Source organism: Dendronephthya gigantea, unplaced genomic scaffold (genome assembly GCF_004324835.1).
Source record: "Dendronephthya gigantea isolate DGI-Jeju-01 unplaced genomic scaffold, DenGig_1.0 000169F, whole genome shotgun sequence".
Classification (NCBI taxonomy): domain Eukaryota; kingdom Metazoa; phylum Cnidaria; class Anthozoa; order Malacalcyonacea; family Nephtheidae; genus Dendronephthya; species Dendronephthya gigantea.
Window position 1 is genome coordinate 181312 of NW_021163179.1, and position 18496 is coordinate 199807.

The 18496-nt window shown below is 37.1% G+C and overlaps 2 protein-coding genes across 2 annotated transcripts; both read right to left on the reverse strand.

Annotated features, from left to right (window-relative positions):
- Positions 1–2956: 2956 nt before the first annotated feature.
- On the reverse strand, positions 2957–16847 carry LOC114537922 (enhancer of mRNA-decapping protein 3-like). Its single transcript, XM_028559040.1, is given in 9 exon segments — positions 2957–5938; positions 14638–14773; positions 14874–14914; positions 15129–15228; positions 15728–15751; positions 16122–16207; positions 16210–16242; positions 16531–16608; positions 16787–16847. Coding segments are annotated over 8 exon segments (552 nt in total). The 3' UTR covers positions 2957–5938; positions 14638–14644.
- Positions 9384–11404, reverse strand: LOC114537908 (transcription factor Sox-21-B-like). The gene is made up of 2 exons (XM_028559027.1): positions 10923–11404; positions 9384–10836 (listed from the first exon to the last, which is right to left on the reverse strand). Exon 2 carries the CDS (start codon positions 10631–10633, stop codon positions 9857–9859), a length of 777 nt encoding a protein of 258 aa, XP_028414828.1. The 5' UTR covers positions 10634–10836; positions 10923–11404; the 3' UTR covers positions 9384–9856.
- Positions 16848–18496: the final 1649 nt, after the last annotated feature.

Consider the following 18496-nt stretch of genomic DNA (forward strand, 5'->3'; position numbering starts at 1 on the left):
GTTGTGGCGTACAAATTAGGCAGTTGATCGATAAACCGTGCCGGCCGTAATAAAATTGTCGATGTGCCTGAAAAGAATGAAGTTTTCCAAAAGAATAGGTTTTAAAAGCTAAAATACCCACGAAGATGTGAATGACAGGAAATGGTAAAATACTAGGGGCATTTACTAAAACAATATTAGCTCTACAACAAAGCAATGGAGCTCCAATGGGTTCACCTGTGGGTCCTCCATATATACATTTCTACCATGCAGTTTACCAACAGTGCCATGCTGTGTTATTGAAAAGTTCTCCAGGAATAACTGTTAGATACCATTCTGGTAAAATAATCTGCCAGAAATACTGTAAAATATCAATCTGCCAGCTCAATGGGCTAACACCTTTGGGTAATTGTGCATAATTGTCAAAAAAGTTAGTATGCATGCTATAAATCAAATTGAGTAGCACTTTAAATGAAAAATAGATTTCAATTTATTATCACGACCTATGCATGTGTAAAGATGTAAATTCAGCATCCTTTATTACATGCGTAAGAAAACGACATTTTTCAAGCGATAATTTTGATGAAGGAGAAAATGTGTTTTAGCACAAATACGGCTGAAGGCTCCAGCTTAAATTTGGCCTCTGCACCTTGTTTTTATGTTGTAGCTTATTTTAACATTTATTGTTTAAAAAGTTTGTAAACTTACTTTTTTTTAAAAAAACTTTTTTAAAAAGGGCGTCCTTCTTCTCTGAACCTAAACCATACTGAACCTGAGAGAAAACCAGCAAGTGAAAAGAAGTAAAGACGGTCGTATGAAAGTGAACGCGTTCATCAATATCATTGTCTTCTAGTGACGTGCAGGATACGATTATTCAAGAAATTTATGAATCTTTGTTGAGAATTTGCAGGTGATTTAGTAGAGTATTACTAAAGGCCATAAATGATTTTGAACGTCAGAGCGGCCATTGGTACACACTTTAAAGTTCCTTTGCACCATACAGCTTTACTCTTTCAAATTTTGCACATTTATATTCTGGCGAACGTGAGACGTATAAATAAATATCATCTATAAAAAGAATACTCGATCAGTTATATTAAAAAATAACAACGCTCATCGATCATGTCAACCTTAAATTATATTATTAATGCAACAGTAAAGTATATTATTAATGCTTAAAAAATGTGGCTAGTAACAAATCAACAACCAAACTATACAACTTTCATTCATGTTTCAATTTAGACACAGATACAAAAATATACTGAAAGATACTTAAAAATATGGACAGGAAAGAAGAAGAGGAAGTCAGCTGCAGTTCGGAAGAAATGCCAAACGAAGTGCAATATGTGCAAACTAGAAAAACAGCCGAGATTACCTTTGGGAGATTCGCATCTCTGGAAACACTTGTGCAGAAAGCAATGATATTGCTGGAGAAAACAAATGAAAGACAACTACGACATGAATCCAATGGAATGTGGTCAAATGAAAATGAAAAAATACTTTTCTTACTGCAATAGAAGACAAACGGTAGAAGACAAACGGGCTTTGTGAAGGGAGTGCATGATTGCTTCTTTAACGCATGACTTTTAATTTTTGACAAATTAACGCAGGAAAACAAGAAGGAATTTCGTTTTGAACTAAACAAATCAGAATGCCCAAATTTATAATACTTCATATAAAGTGGTAAATGATGTACCTTTTTACCGGAAGTATAATCAATATTTATGCATTCTGATTGGGTTACTGAAAATGTAAAAAAAATACTGATTGGTCTAAAATGAAATTCCTCATTGTTACGTAGAAATAAACTGAAACAAGAAATTGTGAGGCAGGGATTAACTTAGGCTGCGGTTAGACTGTTTGCTCAAAGTCAAAACAGTTTCGTTGAACATAACGGAGGTAGTACCCGTTCTTAAAGACGTATACACATATGTGTTTACCTGATCGCCAAAGAAGACGGGCACCAGTACCAGACACAATGAACACACTTTAGTCCCTCGTGTCTTTCTAAGTTTGTTCCTTATGAGGGATTTTTTAGTTTGTTCTATCTATTTTTCAAAATCTCTGAAAGTCCGTTCTTTTAAGGTAGTCCTAAGAAGAAAGTAGTTCTTATGACTTTAATACACATGCATGTCCAATATATCAGCATTAATGCCAATTTTGTAACTTCCCATATTTCGTTTAACGAACTATATACAGTCTATATCGCGCACGAGTATGGCTTATGCAAACCCTCGAAGGGTTAATAGAGTTTTACTAGAAAACATGTATATAAATGATTGTACCATTTGTAATTAATTTTGTTAGATAATGCACGGACAGGGGTCAGTTGTATAAAAGACTAGCTAAAAGTTAACTGTAGGACCGAATTGGCCAATCAGAGTTGTATATTTCTGAATTAACTAGGATTTAACTATGTAAAATGTAGTTAAAGAGTTTTATACCACCGGCCCCAGAACAAATACCAATATGCGAGCAAGGTGTATTTAGAAACCTTTAATTTCTTAGACAATCGTAGACATACGATTCTAGCAGTTTTGATGGTGACTACAGCAATTGTTTGTGAACAGCTGTGCTTGATTAACGGTATGCGCAAATAAACGACTGAAAAAAAGGCTTCCATCACTAACACCCGTTCAGCTTATCACATAGAGATCGGTTGCAACAACGAGGAAGATTCACAAGCCACTGATCTCAATATAGCAAGTGAACGCCATCTTTTCTGCTTTCCAACAAAGCGCTTGGGCAACATATTGATACGTTCAGTAACCGGATTGAATAAAATTTACCCAACCACAATATTTCCATTCGAAATGACTGGCGTTTCGCAAAAAATAGCAAGCACGATTTTTGAATCGGTCTATGCACGATTTTTATCATGATATTCAAGTCAATATTCATCAAGCGGAAGGCACATGCACTATAACATTTCCGAACACAAATGCACGAACGTGTTATTATTGCATGTGTCTTTTGTATTTGTATTTCCGACCATTAATAATAGGTTTTCAAAACGTTGCTATCTAAGTCGATATGTCAGTTCTTTGTATTCTAAACAGCCTTCGATCCGACACTCTCACAAGGTGATCAAAACCGGCCCACGCAAATTGCTGCTCTTTATACCATTTTCAAAAACCGATTGAAAATTTGCCATTACATATTGTTCTTAGTATAAATAAGTTAAACAGGGGAATAATTGTACGGGACTATCTTACAAGTACACGTGTCTCACAAGTGGTCATCGTGAATATTGGCTGGAACTTTGGCCAGCTTTCTTGGCATATTTCGAGGTTGTCGGATTTCAGTCGCAGCATCAAAGGAACAAAGTCCGATTCAAATTGTTGCTTTGAAGGAGTGCCCAACTCACTTGGGGGAATTCATTACTGATCTTATCATAATTAAATGATCCAAATACTTGGGAAGATATCACCCGCCCCGCAATATAAAACGCAAGAAAGTTCACGCGACGCACACTTTAAACGGAAAACATACTTAAAGTTTAAACTTTTCCCCAAGTTTACAAATCGAAAACTTCAATGGAACGTTTTACGGATTTCCTGAGCCTTCAAAGTCCGAATTGTTATTCAGCAAAAATCAACGAAGCGAGCAATGCACTTTGGAACGCACGAAAATCTGTTCTCGATTACTATTCTTTTTCTCGGCCAAAACTGATTCGGTTAGGTAGGAATTTCAAAAACAACTGCATCACAATTTAATGATGGTGGTTTCCACAAAGACAGCTCTGTTTTACAATAACTAATTATTTCATGTTCTATAGCAAGGTAATCAAACGCTTTCGAAATCGCTGTTCATAATTTGTGAGGAATCCAAAGAATTATAACCGCATTAGACAAAAGGGTTTGTTTTGGGTTGGTTTCGCAGCGGGGCTTAAGAAAATCGCTGTCACGCTGCGCCATAACCTTAATATACCGTTATCACGCGCGCCACCCTGGGTATCGACGCAGCGGCGTTTCGCTGGACGACCCTGACATTCGCAAAATGCAGCCAACTCATCAACTCGTTGGCAAGCGAATATTGGCTTTTGCACTGCCTCCATTGTAGCGTGTACCCCGAAGGCGGAAAGTTAAATTTAGGAAATAATTTATGCATCTGGTGTAGGCCAAGGACAAGCTTCAGAAAGAAACGCCGCGATTTGCTGGAACGCCCAGACAAGCCCGTGCACGGTTTATAATTAACCTAATTTATACCGAGGTTTTCCAAAGCTGCAAAACTGCAGGTCTTCTTCCCCGAATTCAGCGTGAAAATCCTTTCCTAGCCTACGTATGCAGTGTACCATTCAAAAGGAATTCAAACTAAATGCACTTTGTATTTCCTGGGTATCTCCAATAGTTGTTAACTCTCCACGCCAGAGATCCAGTGGCAGTGACATCGGTCGGTATCCAATCTGTTACTGATACAACAAAATTATCTACAAGCGGAATAATTCTTTTCGATTATATCGATACAATCATCTTGTAACTAGAAGCAACTTGGAAGTTCTCATGCCTACCTACTGATTACGTCACACAGGGAAGGTCGCTTTCTCGAATGTTCAGTCTGGTAAAAACACCATGGGTTAAACTTTAATTAGATTAATTCGTAACCTTCCTGGTTGTTCTATTTTATCTTTGATTTCCTGCGAGCAAGCATCTGTTCGCCTGTCTCGAATGTGCAATTTTACCTGATTGATGCTACACGGGGCTCGTGCCACTCCAAGATTCAAAGCGTTATTTAAACCATATACACAATATATTGTTAGTGCTGAAACAGAGTGAAGACCATGTTTTTAAATGTTGGGTTGCTTTTTTAATAAACTCACAGTCACGGCTGTGCTGAAGCATGATATAACATGCAATTATAGAACGTACTGTCTAGAAGGTGGACCATTGTTGCTGTTTGATAATGTACGGAATTTACTTTCGAGTTATTTGATACCATTAATGGTTATTGATGTGAACAACTATATTACATAATTTAAATGTTGGCTTCCAGAGCGATGATGATGATTACAGAATCATATGCAGTATGTGCATGCACGGTTACCTAAAGCACTCAATGCCAAGTTATAGATGATTAGGATTATGAAGAACAAGTAATCTATAGTAGGTACTGTAGGTCTTAAAGTAAGAAGTCTAATGTAGAGAACTCACAGCGAGTTATAAATGATTATATTGTGCAGGAACAGTAAATGCATATATAGGCATGACATATGTGGTTTACCCTATAAGGATATTTTGTGTATGAGAGGCAAGTCACTGCATATTGTGGAAACGTGGTTATCCTAAAGACCCATGCAATGTTGTACATATAGGTAACTGAGGCAATTGGATTTTGAAGACTAATATGTGTAGGCTTATATGCAGCTGAGATTTCAGGAAATTTAATGTTAATATGCAGAATTCGGGACTTTATATGCATGCATGCTTAGATAATGAAAAGCAAGTGCTTTGACGTTGATATTGTGGATTTCCTTAAAATCATCTTAAAGGTTGTACAGTACTGACTGCAAGGTTAAAAGTTCGTATCTAGTCAACATGCAGATTGCAAGTGTATAGACTCGAATTTGACTTCGCATAAGGTGCATGACCTAATCTTGTAACAGTATTAAAGCTGTTGAGGAAGTATGATTAGATTATCGAAAATAAATGTATTTGGGATGACTAGACACATTATTTATGATTATTACAAAGATCATCGCAAATAAATTTTGACCATTTTTTAATTCCGCTGTTAAGAATTTTTTGTTAGTTTATATGTCGAATAAGACGTATATTATTGAACTGGAGTACAATTTTCAGCGAAAGTAATGCAAAAGTGATAAAAAAAACTTAGCTCAAGACCTTCCTGTACATGTGACAGGCATCTTTTCCATCTCAAAATCTTCGTCACCTTTTCAAAAACGGGACCCAATCTCATTTGTCTTGTTGTTAAAATCGGATAAGACTTTCACTTCCTTCCCCTTCAACAAAAACAGAGATGACATTGCGACACCTTAAAAAAATTAAGTACGAATACCGGTTCTAGACCTACTGAAGAGGCTGTGTGAGTGCAAGGGAAATCGCATGCACGAAATTTTACTCTAAAAATAAACCAGGGTTAAAAATGATGTACAGCTCGTATCTTTGATTTCCTTATTTTCATTCAATAACTAACCTCGTTGTATGAAAAAATATTTTCGTTTTTATATTTAGAAATTATGACCGAAATATATCAGCCCCCATTTAAATTATAGATTATATCATGTTATATATGTAAGATTTAATATAAACCCCAGGCTTCGTTGCACTGTCTTTCACACCGTCCTATAGTTTCGGGATATTTCAAGGTATATTTCATAACATTCATTCAATGTATCAGTAAATTACAAGGGGCTGAAATATAAAGTAAAAATCAGCTCCTTGAAATGATTTGCAATCTAATACAGAGGAAATCGTGGGTTGCTGGCCCCCAAGCGAAACTAACAACTTCAAATGTGCCTGCAAAAATGCGTGGCATTTGAAAATTCCAAACCTAAGACTTAAAGCTATAGTTGTGTATTATCGATGCTATATACTCAGTATGCAGGAATATGCAATTTTGAAAGCACAGAACGGGATTTAGTCAAAAGATCTGAAAAGCTGAAATAATCATATTTTATGCATAATAACAGCGAAATTTGAATGAGCCCTCTCCTTTAACCTACGCATCTGCGAGTATACAATGACGCATCCGTTTAAGGAAGCTTTTGAGGGCGACCACAAAATGTGATATAGTGTCTGCACCTATATGTGCCATGTTTAACAATATGACAGGGAACTTTTGTTTCAAGCGATGGTGTACTAAAGTAATGTAAGCCACTCTTTTATTTACAGATATACACATGATGTAGCGATAAAGTCTGAAACAATTCCTCCAAGTGACGCCGAAGCGTTTTCAATACGGTAAAAATCACACCCGTTGAGAACGCTTTGAAACGAGAATTTTCACAACCGCATTGATGAAGGAAGCGTAAATCAAAACAAATCAACACACTGCAATGCACCATCACGTTTATAACCGTCGAAACGAACTTTCAGTGATATATACCCTTTCACAAAGACTTACAGCTACAATATTAGTTTATTGAGAAATCAATCCGTAACCGTTTGAAGATTTGTCAGAAACAACTTATAATCGTAAACCACATTTATTTCAAAACAATTACACGCATCGTGTACCGCCCATTTCAAGTATAGGCTATAATACCTAGCGAGAATCTACACAAACAGCATTTCCAAGGGTTTTAAATAGGTTGAAATAAGCCTTCTGAAGTTCGTATATGCCACAAGTAGTGGAAACGTAACGCCTAAAGTGCATTTCAAGACACGTGCAACAAAAGGTGGTTTTTCACGACCAGGAAATAGAATTATTATGTACACGTATACCTTTGGCTCTGTGCACCACGTAAAGTTCCCAATATAGCCTTTCTTCGACTATATATAACCAAAGTGATCAAAGACATATACGTTTCTTTGACAATGCGGAATTTCATGTCCATGCATGATCTATAGACTATAGTTACATCACGAAAATCACCTCGCTATACAGTATAATTCTCTGCAAACAACGAGCTTTCGTTTCGACTGAACAAGTTTATTTGTTTAGTTTATATACATGCGGATTTATAATAACCCCATATCGTATGGCAAATTGAAAAGAGGTCCTATTTCCCCATCCTCACAATGTTTTATATTTGTTTGCAGATGTAATGCCGTATTGTCTTGCGGCTGCCAACGCATTGTGCTCGCGAATAAAGCTTTTCTTTCCTGACATTTACATGGTTAAGAAACTTGTTAAATAGCCGTATTGTGTGTCGAGGACCTTTTGAATTAACGTTATTCAGTTTAGCGAATAAATAAAGGGGCATACCCATCCACGATTTTAAGTCGAACAGGTTCGTAGCCTCGGTACTGAGATGGTTTTAAAGTCAAAGCATATATAGGAAAGCATATTACGAAGCACCACAAATTATTCTATTGACTTTTTTGTCTTAATTAACATTTATAAATATACTTCTAGAAGGCCAACTTAAATCGACCGAGTTACCCGCGATAATAGCTCAGTAAGACAGTATTGTTAAACAGTAAGGTAAAAAACCAGAATGCATGCAATTAAATTTATTAAACTTCTGTTATGCGTGTGTGAAATTGCCACGTCGCACTCGAGTTTTGAAACTTTCGACGCGAGACTAATGACACTTTAACGTGGGAAGCCAGAAAAGCTTTAAGACAGGCCGACGGGAAGAGAATTTCTACAATAATAAAAGAAGGACTTTCGCTGTCAACGTAATATTTTCGATACTCCCACGATATAGATAAATATATACGTGTATTAGTGAACTTACAGAGGAATTTCCGTAGCTGTTTGACATAATACCCCCAAAGACTTATTATGTATAAGGTATGCAAATATGCCGACGGATTGAAGTGTCAGAAATTCAACGCCCTTATAACAAAATATTTATTGACGATTGCTCTCAAGTCCTGACGCGAGAGTCAACCCTCAAAAATAGTCAACTAAAGCTATTCCCTGTCGAACACCGAAACGCTTGAGCTATCTATATATATTATAAAACTCCAGTATATATAGTCATCTTATTCGGAAATATTGGCAACAAAGTTCTTGAAAAGTATAGCGGGGTTCTTGAAAAGGTAGCGGTTATATAAATGGTCCCATAAAGCGCACAAAATCCCCCGATTTTATTATTATTATTAGAGAGAGAGGATTGTTGGCAGTCTATATAGCTTTGGTCGTGACAAAGAGGATAAGTGCCCTTATTCGTTACGAGTTGTGCACACTAGAGTACCGTTATAAGCAAATACATAAACAAGCACTTATCTTTGAAGAGGTTAAGCCTCAAGAAATCTTTATTTTAGCCAAGACGGATTTTATATTTGCCAACGAGGCTACTTAAATTCCTCCAAATTGCTCACGACAACAAGGAACGAATTGGTGAAGTAATCGTGAATCTCTCTTTATAGGCGCCGTGTTTTGTTGTTTGAAAGAAGCTTTTAGTTCTGGCCGGTTTAGTGAATGATCGTCTAATTGTACGAATAAAACTTAACCCTTCGAGTCACACTGGCGTCTAAGCCCATTATTAGCGCTACATATATATGCTTCTTTCAACATTCACAAGACTTGATAATTAGTGATCTTTCGATCGTTGCCAAAATAATTTTGGCTCGAAGCGATTGCTGTTCTCGAGTACATGCTGTTCTCGACGCTTTCTTGAAGAACTCCGACACATTGGCACCCCGAAGTTCGAGATATAGGACATGAATAAACGCAGCTCAATATTGTGGTTATGCAAGCAAAACGGACAATGAATTGACGTGTATTCACACCCTGATCTTTCCCAGAACAACCGAATATCGCTAGTTTATGTATTCCGTAAGAATATATACACAATTTATGTATCCAGTTCGAAAGTAACAAAAATACAGTACAGAGTAACTAGAATACATTTAATCAATCACACAAATTGCAACACTCCCTTGCTCAGAGTATATGCCGTAAATTAACAGTTATCAAAGCACAAAATTTCAGCACAATCCGACGAGTTTCTTGCCGGCAGTGTAACATAAATACAAATCGGAATTCATTCACACAAAGTTCAATGTAAAACTCAGTTTTTGAAGTGTTTCTTCTGCCTTAGATATACAATGGCTTCCGCCGATGTCTTTCTTCAACCATATCTATAGCACTGAAGAACAGATTTGTTGGACAAGCTAGTTGAATTTTTGGAAGCGAAAACTGCCTAATGATATTCTCGATCAATAAATAATTTCACTAAACGTCTGTAAATCTTTATAAACGATTTAAAAACGAGCCGTCAGTGACCACTAGGAACTAAACGAATCTATAAGTTTATATGTCTCTGGGTAAAGTATTGTTGATAGTGAATTTGTGGGTTATCGGAATTCGTGGAGTTCACCGGCATAGCTGGGCTACTAAGCGACGTTGTGGTGCCACTATAAACCGACGTGGCTTGGGTGGGGACGTTGATTGGGTCAATGGGGTATAGGTGGGGTGGGGCTCCATGCATCTGGACGACATCAGGTCTGTACCCCGTCAGGTCGCGGCCTATATCACTGTGGGTGACCCCAGTTGGAGAATGGACATTTCCTTGAGATTGCGAGTAAAATGAAGCTTGCCTTGCAGCCTGATAGGGATCGTGGTATTGCATGTAGGTGCTTGAGGGCACTTGGTAGTAGGGGTACATGCCTTCTGGGGGCATGGATTGTGGGTATCCTGGTACCTTTAATGCACCGTTATCTGCCGTGGGTGGGAAAGGAAAGGGGAAGCGAGTGTCCTTTTTCACGGGTTTCGGTTTTCGTCGGCGGGGTTTATATTTGTAGTTTGGGTGGCGGACGCTGTGTTCGGCCTGCAAACGCTTGGCCTCTTCAATGTAAGGGACTTTCTCTTTCTCGGGCAATACTCGCCATTGCAGACCCAATGCTTTCGAGATCTCTGAGTTATGCATTCTCGGGTGCTCCGCGGCCATCTTGCGACGCATGTCACGGGACCAGACCATGAACGCGTTCATTGGTCGTTTGATATGTTGTTCGGATTTCGTCGATGGCTGCTCGTTGTTCGTCGCCGCGGCGCCAGTCTGTGTCTGAGTTGTGGTTGCCATCTCTGATCGATAAGTCACTTAACTCGTTTAAATATTTGATTAAAATGTTTTAAATCCTCAAATCTAAGTCTGTATGAAGCCTTGAATATATACTTCCCAGTACGACTTCTTCAACACTTGAGAAATATCGCCTCTTGTTCGCCTTTGAGATTGTCACCACTCTACCGACAGTTTTCCTTTGCTGTATAAGTATTCGCAAAGTCCTGGAATGCACAAGATTTAAACGTATTTTAAAATTCTCACTTTACCCTAAACGACACGTATTTCAATGAAGACAACTTTACAATACCTTTGGGACTGTGTTCGCAGGTTTCCTTCGACGAGTCCCTTCTTCGCGTGAAAATTCAGCGAGAACAAATTCTGTGTGGTGCTGTAAGTCTGGTCCTAACACCAAGTCCAGGCGCTCGTGAGAAAAGCGCTGTTGTATATGTAATGTTTTTAATCGCCTTAACCAAGCGACACGGGATGCAACGCGATAGCTGTGTAAGTGGCGAGGCGAAATTTGTCCTCGAAATAAATCTGTGCTAATCCTTGTCGCTTTGCACGTTTCCTTCCCTTGGCGCGTCGTAAGAGTTTTTAAGTCCGGCTGTCCGTTGTGCAAATACTGTTGTGAAAACTTGACTGTTTTCCCTTTGTCAACGTTCTTATGTGTTAAAGAATATAGTTAACAGATCTTTTCAACTGTCTTTACATCGCAAACAAACGAAAGACTGAGTTAGTAAGCTACGAACAAAGCTATTTAACGTTTACCCCTTGACTGAACACAATACACGTTTTCAAATGGTAATTAACATAACTATTGCCTCCATAATGCGCTCGGACAAAGAAGCGTAGGTTATTTACTCTGAATAATTAATTAAACGGTGACAACTTCACTCAATCCGCAGTAAATTCGCTCAAAACAAACGCGACCCGCGATAGGCTTCGCTAAAACCAGCCCTTTCTCAAAAGACAGCTCACCAACAACCCGTCGGAAAGCACCAAAACTTCGTGCAGATTTTGCCTGCCTCCCAGCAGGGGAGTTAAGCTAGACTTCACAATTCTTGGTATTTATATATCTTGCTACCCTAACGCAGCTTAATTGCTTTTGCGGCGTATTTCAAAAGTATGCTCAAATAACGCGAAGTTTGGAGAAAACTTTGAAAAAACGATGCATCGTTTAATGAAATTATTCATAAGGCTTTTAGGCTCGTTTAAAACGCTTTCTCAAGCAAATTGAGTATGGGTCGATAAATATTTTATCGACGAATTCTTTCCCAAGTTCATTGAGTAGCGGAGTAGATGGCTGGTTGAAATTTGCCTAAAAGCTTTATTGCTTTTAACTGCATCTTCGCAGACTGCTCGCTAGACATAGCATATAAATATTATGTATTTTGTTTAAATATCTCATAGAAAACATGTAACTATTATAGCGCTAGATTGTTTGACGCTTTTCAAAGCACGTTTCGCTCTGTTGCCGAGCGGAAATTGAATTTTATGTGACAGGCACAAACAAGTAAAATCAATTAAAATCATTGCCAATAATGTTCCTCAGTTATTAAGTGGTAACAATGCTCAATTTCATAACTAGTTAACAGTTTTCCTAAATCTACTTTGCACAGTTTTGTGTATGCCTTATTGAAGATTGAAGGAAATCATAAAATCTGTAATTTTCTTGGTCTGGTATAAAAACCCACGTTCTCGTCGGATCAGTCTAGTGATGGGAAAAACTATATGGCCGTAAACATTTGATCTCTACTCCGGTTATAGTGAGATTCTAAACTTGGAGCAACTTATTACCTAGATTATTTAACACTATAAGTGGCCAAAGTATATGTCTTGAGCTTAATCCTCCTGCTTTCCTGTTAAATTAGATTTAAAAGGATTTCTACTCCGGTGACAAATCATTTAAAATTGAACAGACGAAAACAGAACGAACAGTCGAAATGATGAAAGGAAAGATGTTCGCTTTTATATCGATTTTGAATACAAGAAGACATTTCTTAATTGAAGCGAGCGATATTATGTATACCTTCAAAATACACATTAATATCGACTTGAAAGAGGAAAAATTTGAAACGCGAAAATTTGAATTCAATTTACAAATCAAATGCTTCGCACTCGGGGACAAAGATGGCGGAATGTATTATATATTTAACACATTAAACTATACCCCATAGAAATTATCGATTACTGTTAATCTTGATCGCCCCAGAAATATATGTTGCATAATCGCGGCTTTATAGGGTGGGCCGCTCCGCATACCACTGTGATTGTAAACTGCATCGTCACAGAAATGAAAGAGCTATTCCGATAACAATCTGGAAAAAAAACACCGGCAAAATAGTTTCAAACCTGCGTCTAATGGTTCGCAAAACGTTGCTACAATCAACGCTGCAGTTGCATGACGTGAATTAAATGACTACAAGCAGTAATTTTCCATAGAAAAGCATTGAAAATATTTATCAGAAAGCCATTGAAATTTTGTATTTATTTTGACGCGGTATTGTCGAAATGCTTGACAAAACAATATGTAAACGAATTATTATTTCAAAGCGACACACGCGTTCTTTGTCCGTGGGCAAATATCGGCTTTGTATAGAGCATCGATACATTTCAAAAAAGATAGTCGTTTGCTTGTTTTACTGTTTGTTTCGCCTGTATAAGGTACAATGTACGGGAGTAGCGAATATATGATAAGTACATAGAGAAGAATCAATTCGACTTTCAAGAGCAACAATTGTTTGTCGCTGGAATGACATAAATTTGCAACGACGTACGTCAAATTCAAATATATTATCTCGTAATCGAATCAGTATCAATACGTTTCACAAATTACGGTCATTTGCATGCACAAGGATATAAGAATACCAATATCCTTGTACCTGTAATAAGGAATACTCAATGCAGCAATATATGTAGTCATTAAAATGTTCTAGAAGTCGAGAATTCGCTATTTAAATTCCTTGACCTTCTTTGCAAACTGATGCAATAATGTAAAGACTGTCGCCCAGGCCTATTTGTGTCTATAAAAGGTTATAGTTAGGGGAGCAAGTCTGCATGCTTAAAACTCATACACGACATACATAGAGTGTACTTTAGTCTGACAATCCCTAAAGCGAAAATAACCACGATGAATTGCACTTGGCAGTACATATAATAGTTGACCACTATATAGAGGCAGATTTGCTGGCTATAGCGCGCCAAGCAGCCACAATCAGTTTGAACAGTTCATAAGAAACAGATCTAGTCCAAAATTTCTGGAAGTTAGTGTTGGAGCAGATAAAAAATCGAGTCTAGAAACTGGTCCTGGAAACTAGATTTGCCACCTTCGTTAATAATTCGCCCGAATTCGCGGTTTATTGAACTGTCTTCAATAAAAGCGATTTAAAGACGTACTCACATTTGTGACTGTGGGGGTTGGCCCACACAATTGTCAAACGTTAAAATTCGAGCGATAAGCATGCGATGAACGCAGATGAACGATCTTAAGTGATTTTTAAACCTCAGGTGCCACGTAATAATAGAAATATATAAATATAAAACGAGTATATAGATTTGGTATAAGTAGCATATTTGTATTCTTACGAAGTCAACGAGGTGTGGTAGGATTAAGCCATAGATTAGGTTTACAGTTGATTCAGGTTAATCCTAAATCGAACCCTAATCCTAACATAATCGGCAACGATTAAATTCGTGTATTTAGAATTTACACGAGGAACGAGGTTACACGAAACCCTAAATTTCACACACCGCTCATATTCTATGGTCACGTAGCTGCCTAAACATGCACCACTAAAATATATCCGAATAATCAAATGCACTCCGAAGTGAATATTTTTAGCTGAGAATGAGTACTTTCGAAATCCTTAGTTTCGATAGTCCACACTCCAGTTACAAAAAGGAGCATTGCGTCCAGTGACTTAAAATATGCCCTAACCCCCCCTCCAAGCGTTCGGTGAACGATGTAAATTTGTATAAGCTAAAGCACGACATAACAATACAAAGAAAGGAATTCAACAAACCTTGTCACTACTGATTCAATGCAATTACAAACTTCTCTCCGAATGGCGAGGTGTAGTTAATATTAACAGCGGTGTATATTCCTTTTGGCATGCCCAGATCGGCCAGGTACGTCCGACACTCAGTTGGGACATCGATCTAAAGACAAATAATCGAAGTGTAAGATAAAATTTCTTTTAATCCTGTGCATATTAATTTGGGAAAATTGGTCATTTTCAGGTGTCACGGTCATACTTACCAGCGGTAAACCAAATGACAATGACCACTTTGATTCTACTCCTAAAACAGGTGTAAGACAATGGTTGTTAGAAACACCGCTGGATGGCATTTGAATGCGATGCACACCCATGCTGTACTAAACTAATTACAATAAAGATATGGAGACAAAATATCGAATCGTTTGAAAGCTGTCAGGCAGTTCAAAAATACAAACAGCTTGTCTATAATACTTAACAAAAGAAGCACAAAAGTTGGATACATTAACTCCACTAACCCAGCATCCGAGAGCGAGAGCAGGGGTCTAGTAACAAAACTGGTGCTTTATTCTCATTGGCCCATTGATTGACTGACGTAAGCTCTTGTGATATTTTATACTTGATTCATCTCTGGCGAAAACAGCGCGTGGATTACAAGGTCCACCGGCTCTTTGGGAAGATCTGGAGAAAAAATGCATTTCAACATGAACTTATACAGTACATGAAGGTACACGTGGGACTAAGGAAATTATTTAGGTTCTGTAGGACTTATATGCGTGTCGACCAATTATCTGCTCAAAACGTATTTTTGCGAAAAACTAAAGCATTTGCTTCAATCCTCGCTGAGTTAGCATTCCGTTTATTATACTTCAGTGGTGTGGACTCAATGAATGGCAATTTACCTCGCAAAGATTATACCTATACCGTACCTGCAACGTTTGAAATAAGTTTGGAACCAGTATGGAAAACACAAGATGCGGACTAGATTCTGGAATAGAGAGTCTTTTAATGCAAGAAGAAATTGAAATTCTCTATTTATTATCTACTATATTCACAAAGAAACATCTATATGGAACACTGCACTATAAATACAACAATATACCTACTTCTGTTTCACTGGCACTGTCAAAGTCACTTGAACCTAGGATTAGAGAATGTCATTTATAAAATTTTGACAATAAGCTTTTGGACAATGAAGAAGTCCTATAAACTGAAATTTTGCAACATCTTCCCGATTTCTTCCTTCTTTGAAGTTTAGATATTCAAAAATCAGTTTCGATGGATGTTAAACGCATTTATAAGGGCAAAAAATATTAGAGAAATTCTGGAAAGTGTCCGAACACCTTCTTATATAATACGTTTTATATAGCGACTTTTCACTTTTACATTATTGATCATTATTTACATTATGATCATTATTTTACACTCATTGATCATTATTTTACATTATTGATCATTATTTACACTCATTGATCATTATTTACATCATTGATTGTCATAGCAAGACTTGCCTTATGATTGGCCAGATGCCTGGCAGCACAAATTGCTTGAATACCGACAGCGTTTGGTCCAGCCAAGATCACGACATGTGGTGTTGATGAGCGTTACGTTGAGTGAGACGGTTACTGCCACCTGGGTAGAACAAGTCAAGAAAACGTCGAGTCAGCACGCATTATGTACTACACTGATCTAAAAACAATGGCTGGAGAGAGCGCACTGACCCACATATAGCACTGGATTAGCGCCTCTTGTGTTAAAATAAAGTAAATATCAACGATAAGTAGCGATTTAAGGGATTTAATTTTTAAGAGATTTAATATTTTCCTCTACTCTAAATTTAATCTAAATTTGGCGACAATTACAGTAAAAAGGTCGAATTTGAAATCCAAACTTTGGGCCGTTTTTACACCACGTACTTACCCACTAGTTGGAGGGCCATCTGACATGCGCACAGGCCTGCGTTCTCAACCCTCTGTGCCTCACTAAATCCCATGTTTTCTGAAAATTTAGCGAAAATAGTTATCCTTTTTGAAAACTAAGTTTATGATTTAAGCTCAAAACGTTTCACGGGTTCCAGACGGAAAAAGCATACAATACAGTTTTCCAAGCAATCCAGAGATTGTAAAGTCCCGAATAGGTGAACTAAACGGAGCAGATAAAGATATCCTAGACCCACCTGATACTTTAAAGAGTTTATTCTCAATTGTACTGATATACAAGGCACTATAACGCTTCATCCGTGTGGTACTCTCGTCCTGTATGCTAACGGCGCAACAACTACAGGAAGCGAATTACTTTATTAATGGTACTGAAAAAAGGTCATTATTAATTGCACATATTATGCATTTTTTCACAAGCTCTTTTTCTCTCTGCTCACCAACCCTACCCTGTGCAAGCAAAGCTATGCAATTAAATTATGGAAACTAAAGGAAAATTACAAATTATGGCTATTCTTAGCTAACTGATCTCTAATGGCATCTGAAGCAACCTATATGTTTTAAAGTGCCCAGGAAAGTGACTCAATTAACTCTTCAAACAACCAGAATCAACTAATCTACTTGCCTTAAATTAACAGGTTCTGTTCTTGTTCCAAGACATTTTCATCATGTCTCAATTTTCTCTCTCCTTGAGGTTTCTTCACTAGGGGCGTTGTTTTGCTTCCTATAAGATAAACAGTGTGTTAGGCCATAAAATACAATAAGATGAAATAACCTTTAACAGAATTTTAGTATATATAGTGTTAAAATATAATATATCCAATATACACTCTTACTTACCTTAATCCTCAAAAATAGCTCTTATCAAACAACTTCAGATTTTTCTGACAGAAAAGAGAAATTTTAGATACAGTGATTTAACAACCCTTTTAAATATAATATATAATATATATAAAAATAATATAATTAAATATATATAATGTGAATTGTGTGCAAAATATATTTACTTCAAAATCGAAATCAGGTACTTGATGTCATCCAGAGGTGTCCAAAACATTCCTATGAGAAAATAGGGGGTTATAAATTTTATTTGATACATATTACAAAGTTGTGAACAAATTTGTGCACATGTAGTAGTCATTGTTGTGGCATGTGCTTAACATACATAAACAACATAAAAACTTATTTTTCTTTTTAAAACTGATCTCCTGTTTCATTACCACTATTCTTTTTGCTCTAGAAATTGAATATTACAAGAATTAAAAAAAGCACATGGACGGTAAGAATTTTCTACCATTACAATGATTAGTGTTAGTTGTTAGAGTGCTAGACTAAAGAAAATCCGGACACTCCTACCTGGGGTGTAAATTTCTTTGACGCTGAATAAGTTTTCTTTGGAGACATAGGCTGCTCCTGTGAAAGCAATAGACATATATTGCTCAAAATAAGACTTCGTTATAGGTCAGTGGCAGATTAGAGAGGATAGTTCATGTAGTGCCTTATTTTCACTTCTCCAAAAGTGTTCAGGCCACAAATTTATAAGCATATGGCACAAACCATTACAGTTTTAGCTCAAACTGCAGTTGCTTCCATCATTCTGCTCAAATCAGTCTCTCCAGAGAGATATTTTCAACATTTTATTTCAGCACTCCCAATGTCACATCACCACACGGTAAGCTCTACCATCAAGAGAGCGGAAAGTAATGAATCATACATTGCTATATACAATAAGATAAACTTGCAGACTCGCAGATTTCGTCTTATTATGTACAAATTATTTAGAACAAATTCAGTTCAAACTTTTCATTAAATTCGTTTGTAAAACAAATTATAATAATAATTCAATTAACCATACAAATATGACTAAAATTCATTTATCCTAACTACTGTGCTATAAAAAGACAAAATGACAATAGTATTTAGAAATCTACACCAACAAAGTAAACCTC

Excerpts from the sequence above, each read along its gene's own strand:
- LOC114537908 (XM_028559027.1), bottom strand. The coding sequence starts at position 10,633 with ATGGCAACCACAACTCAGACACAGACTGGCGCCGCGGCGACGAACAAC.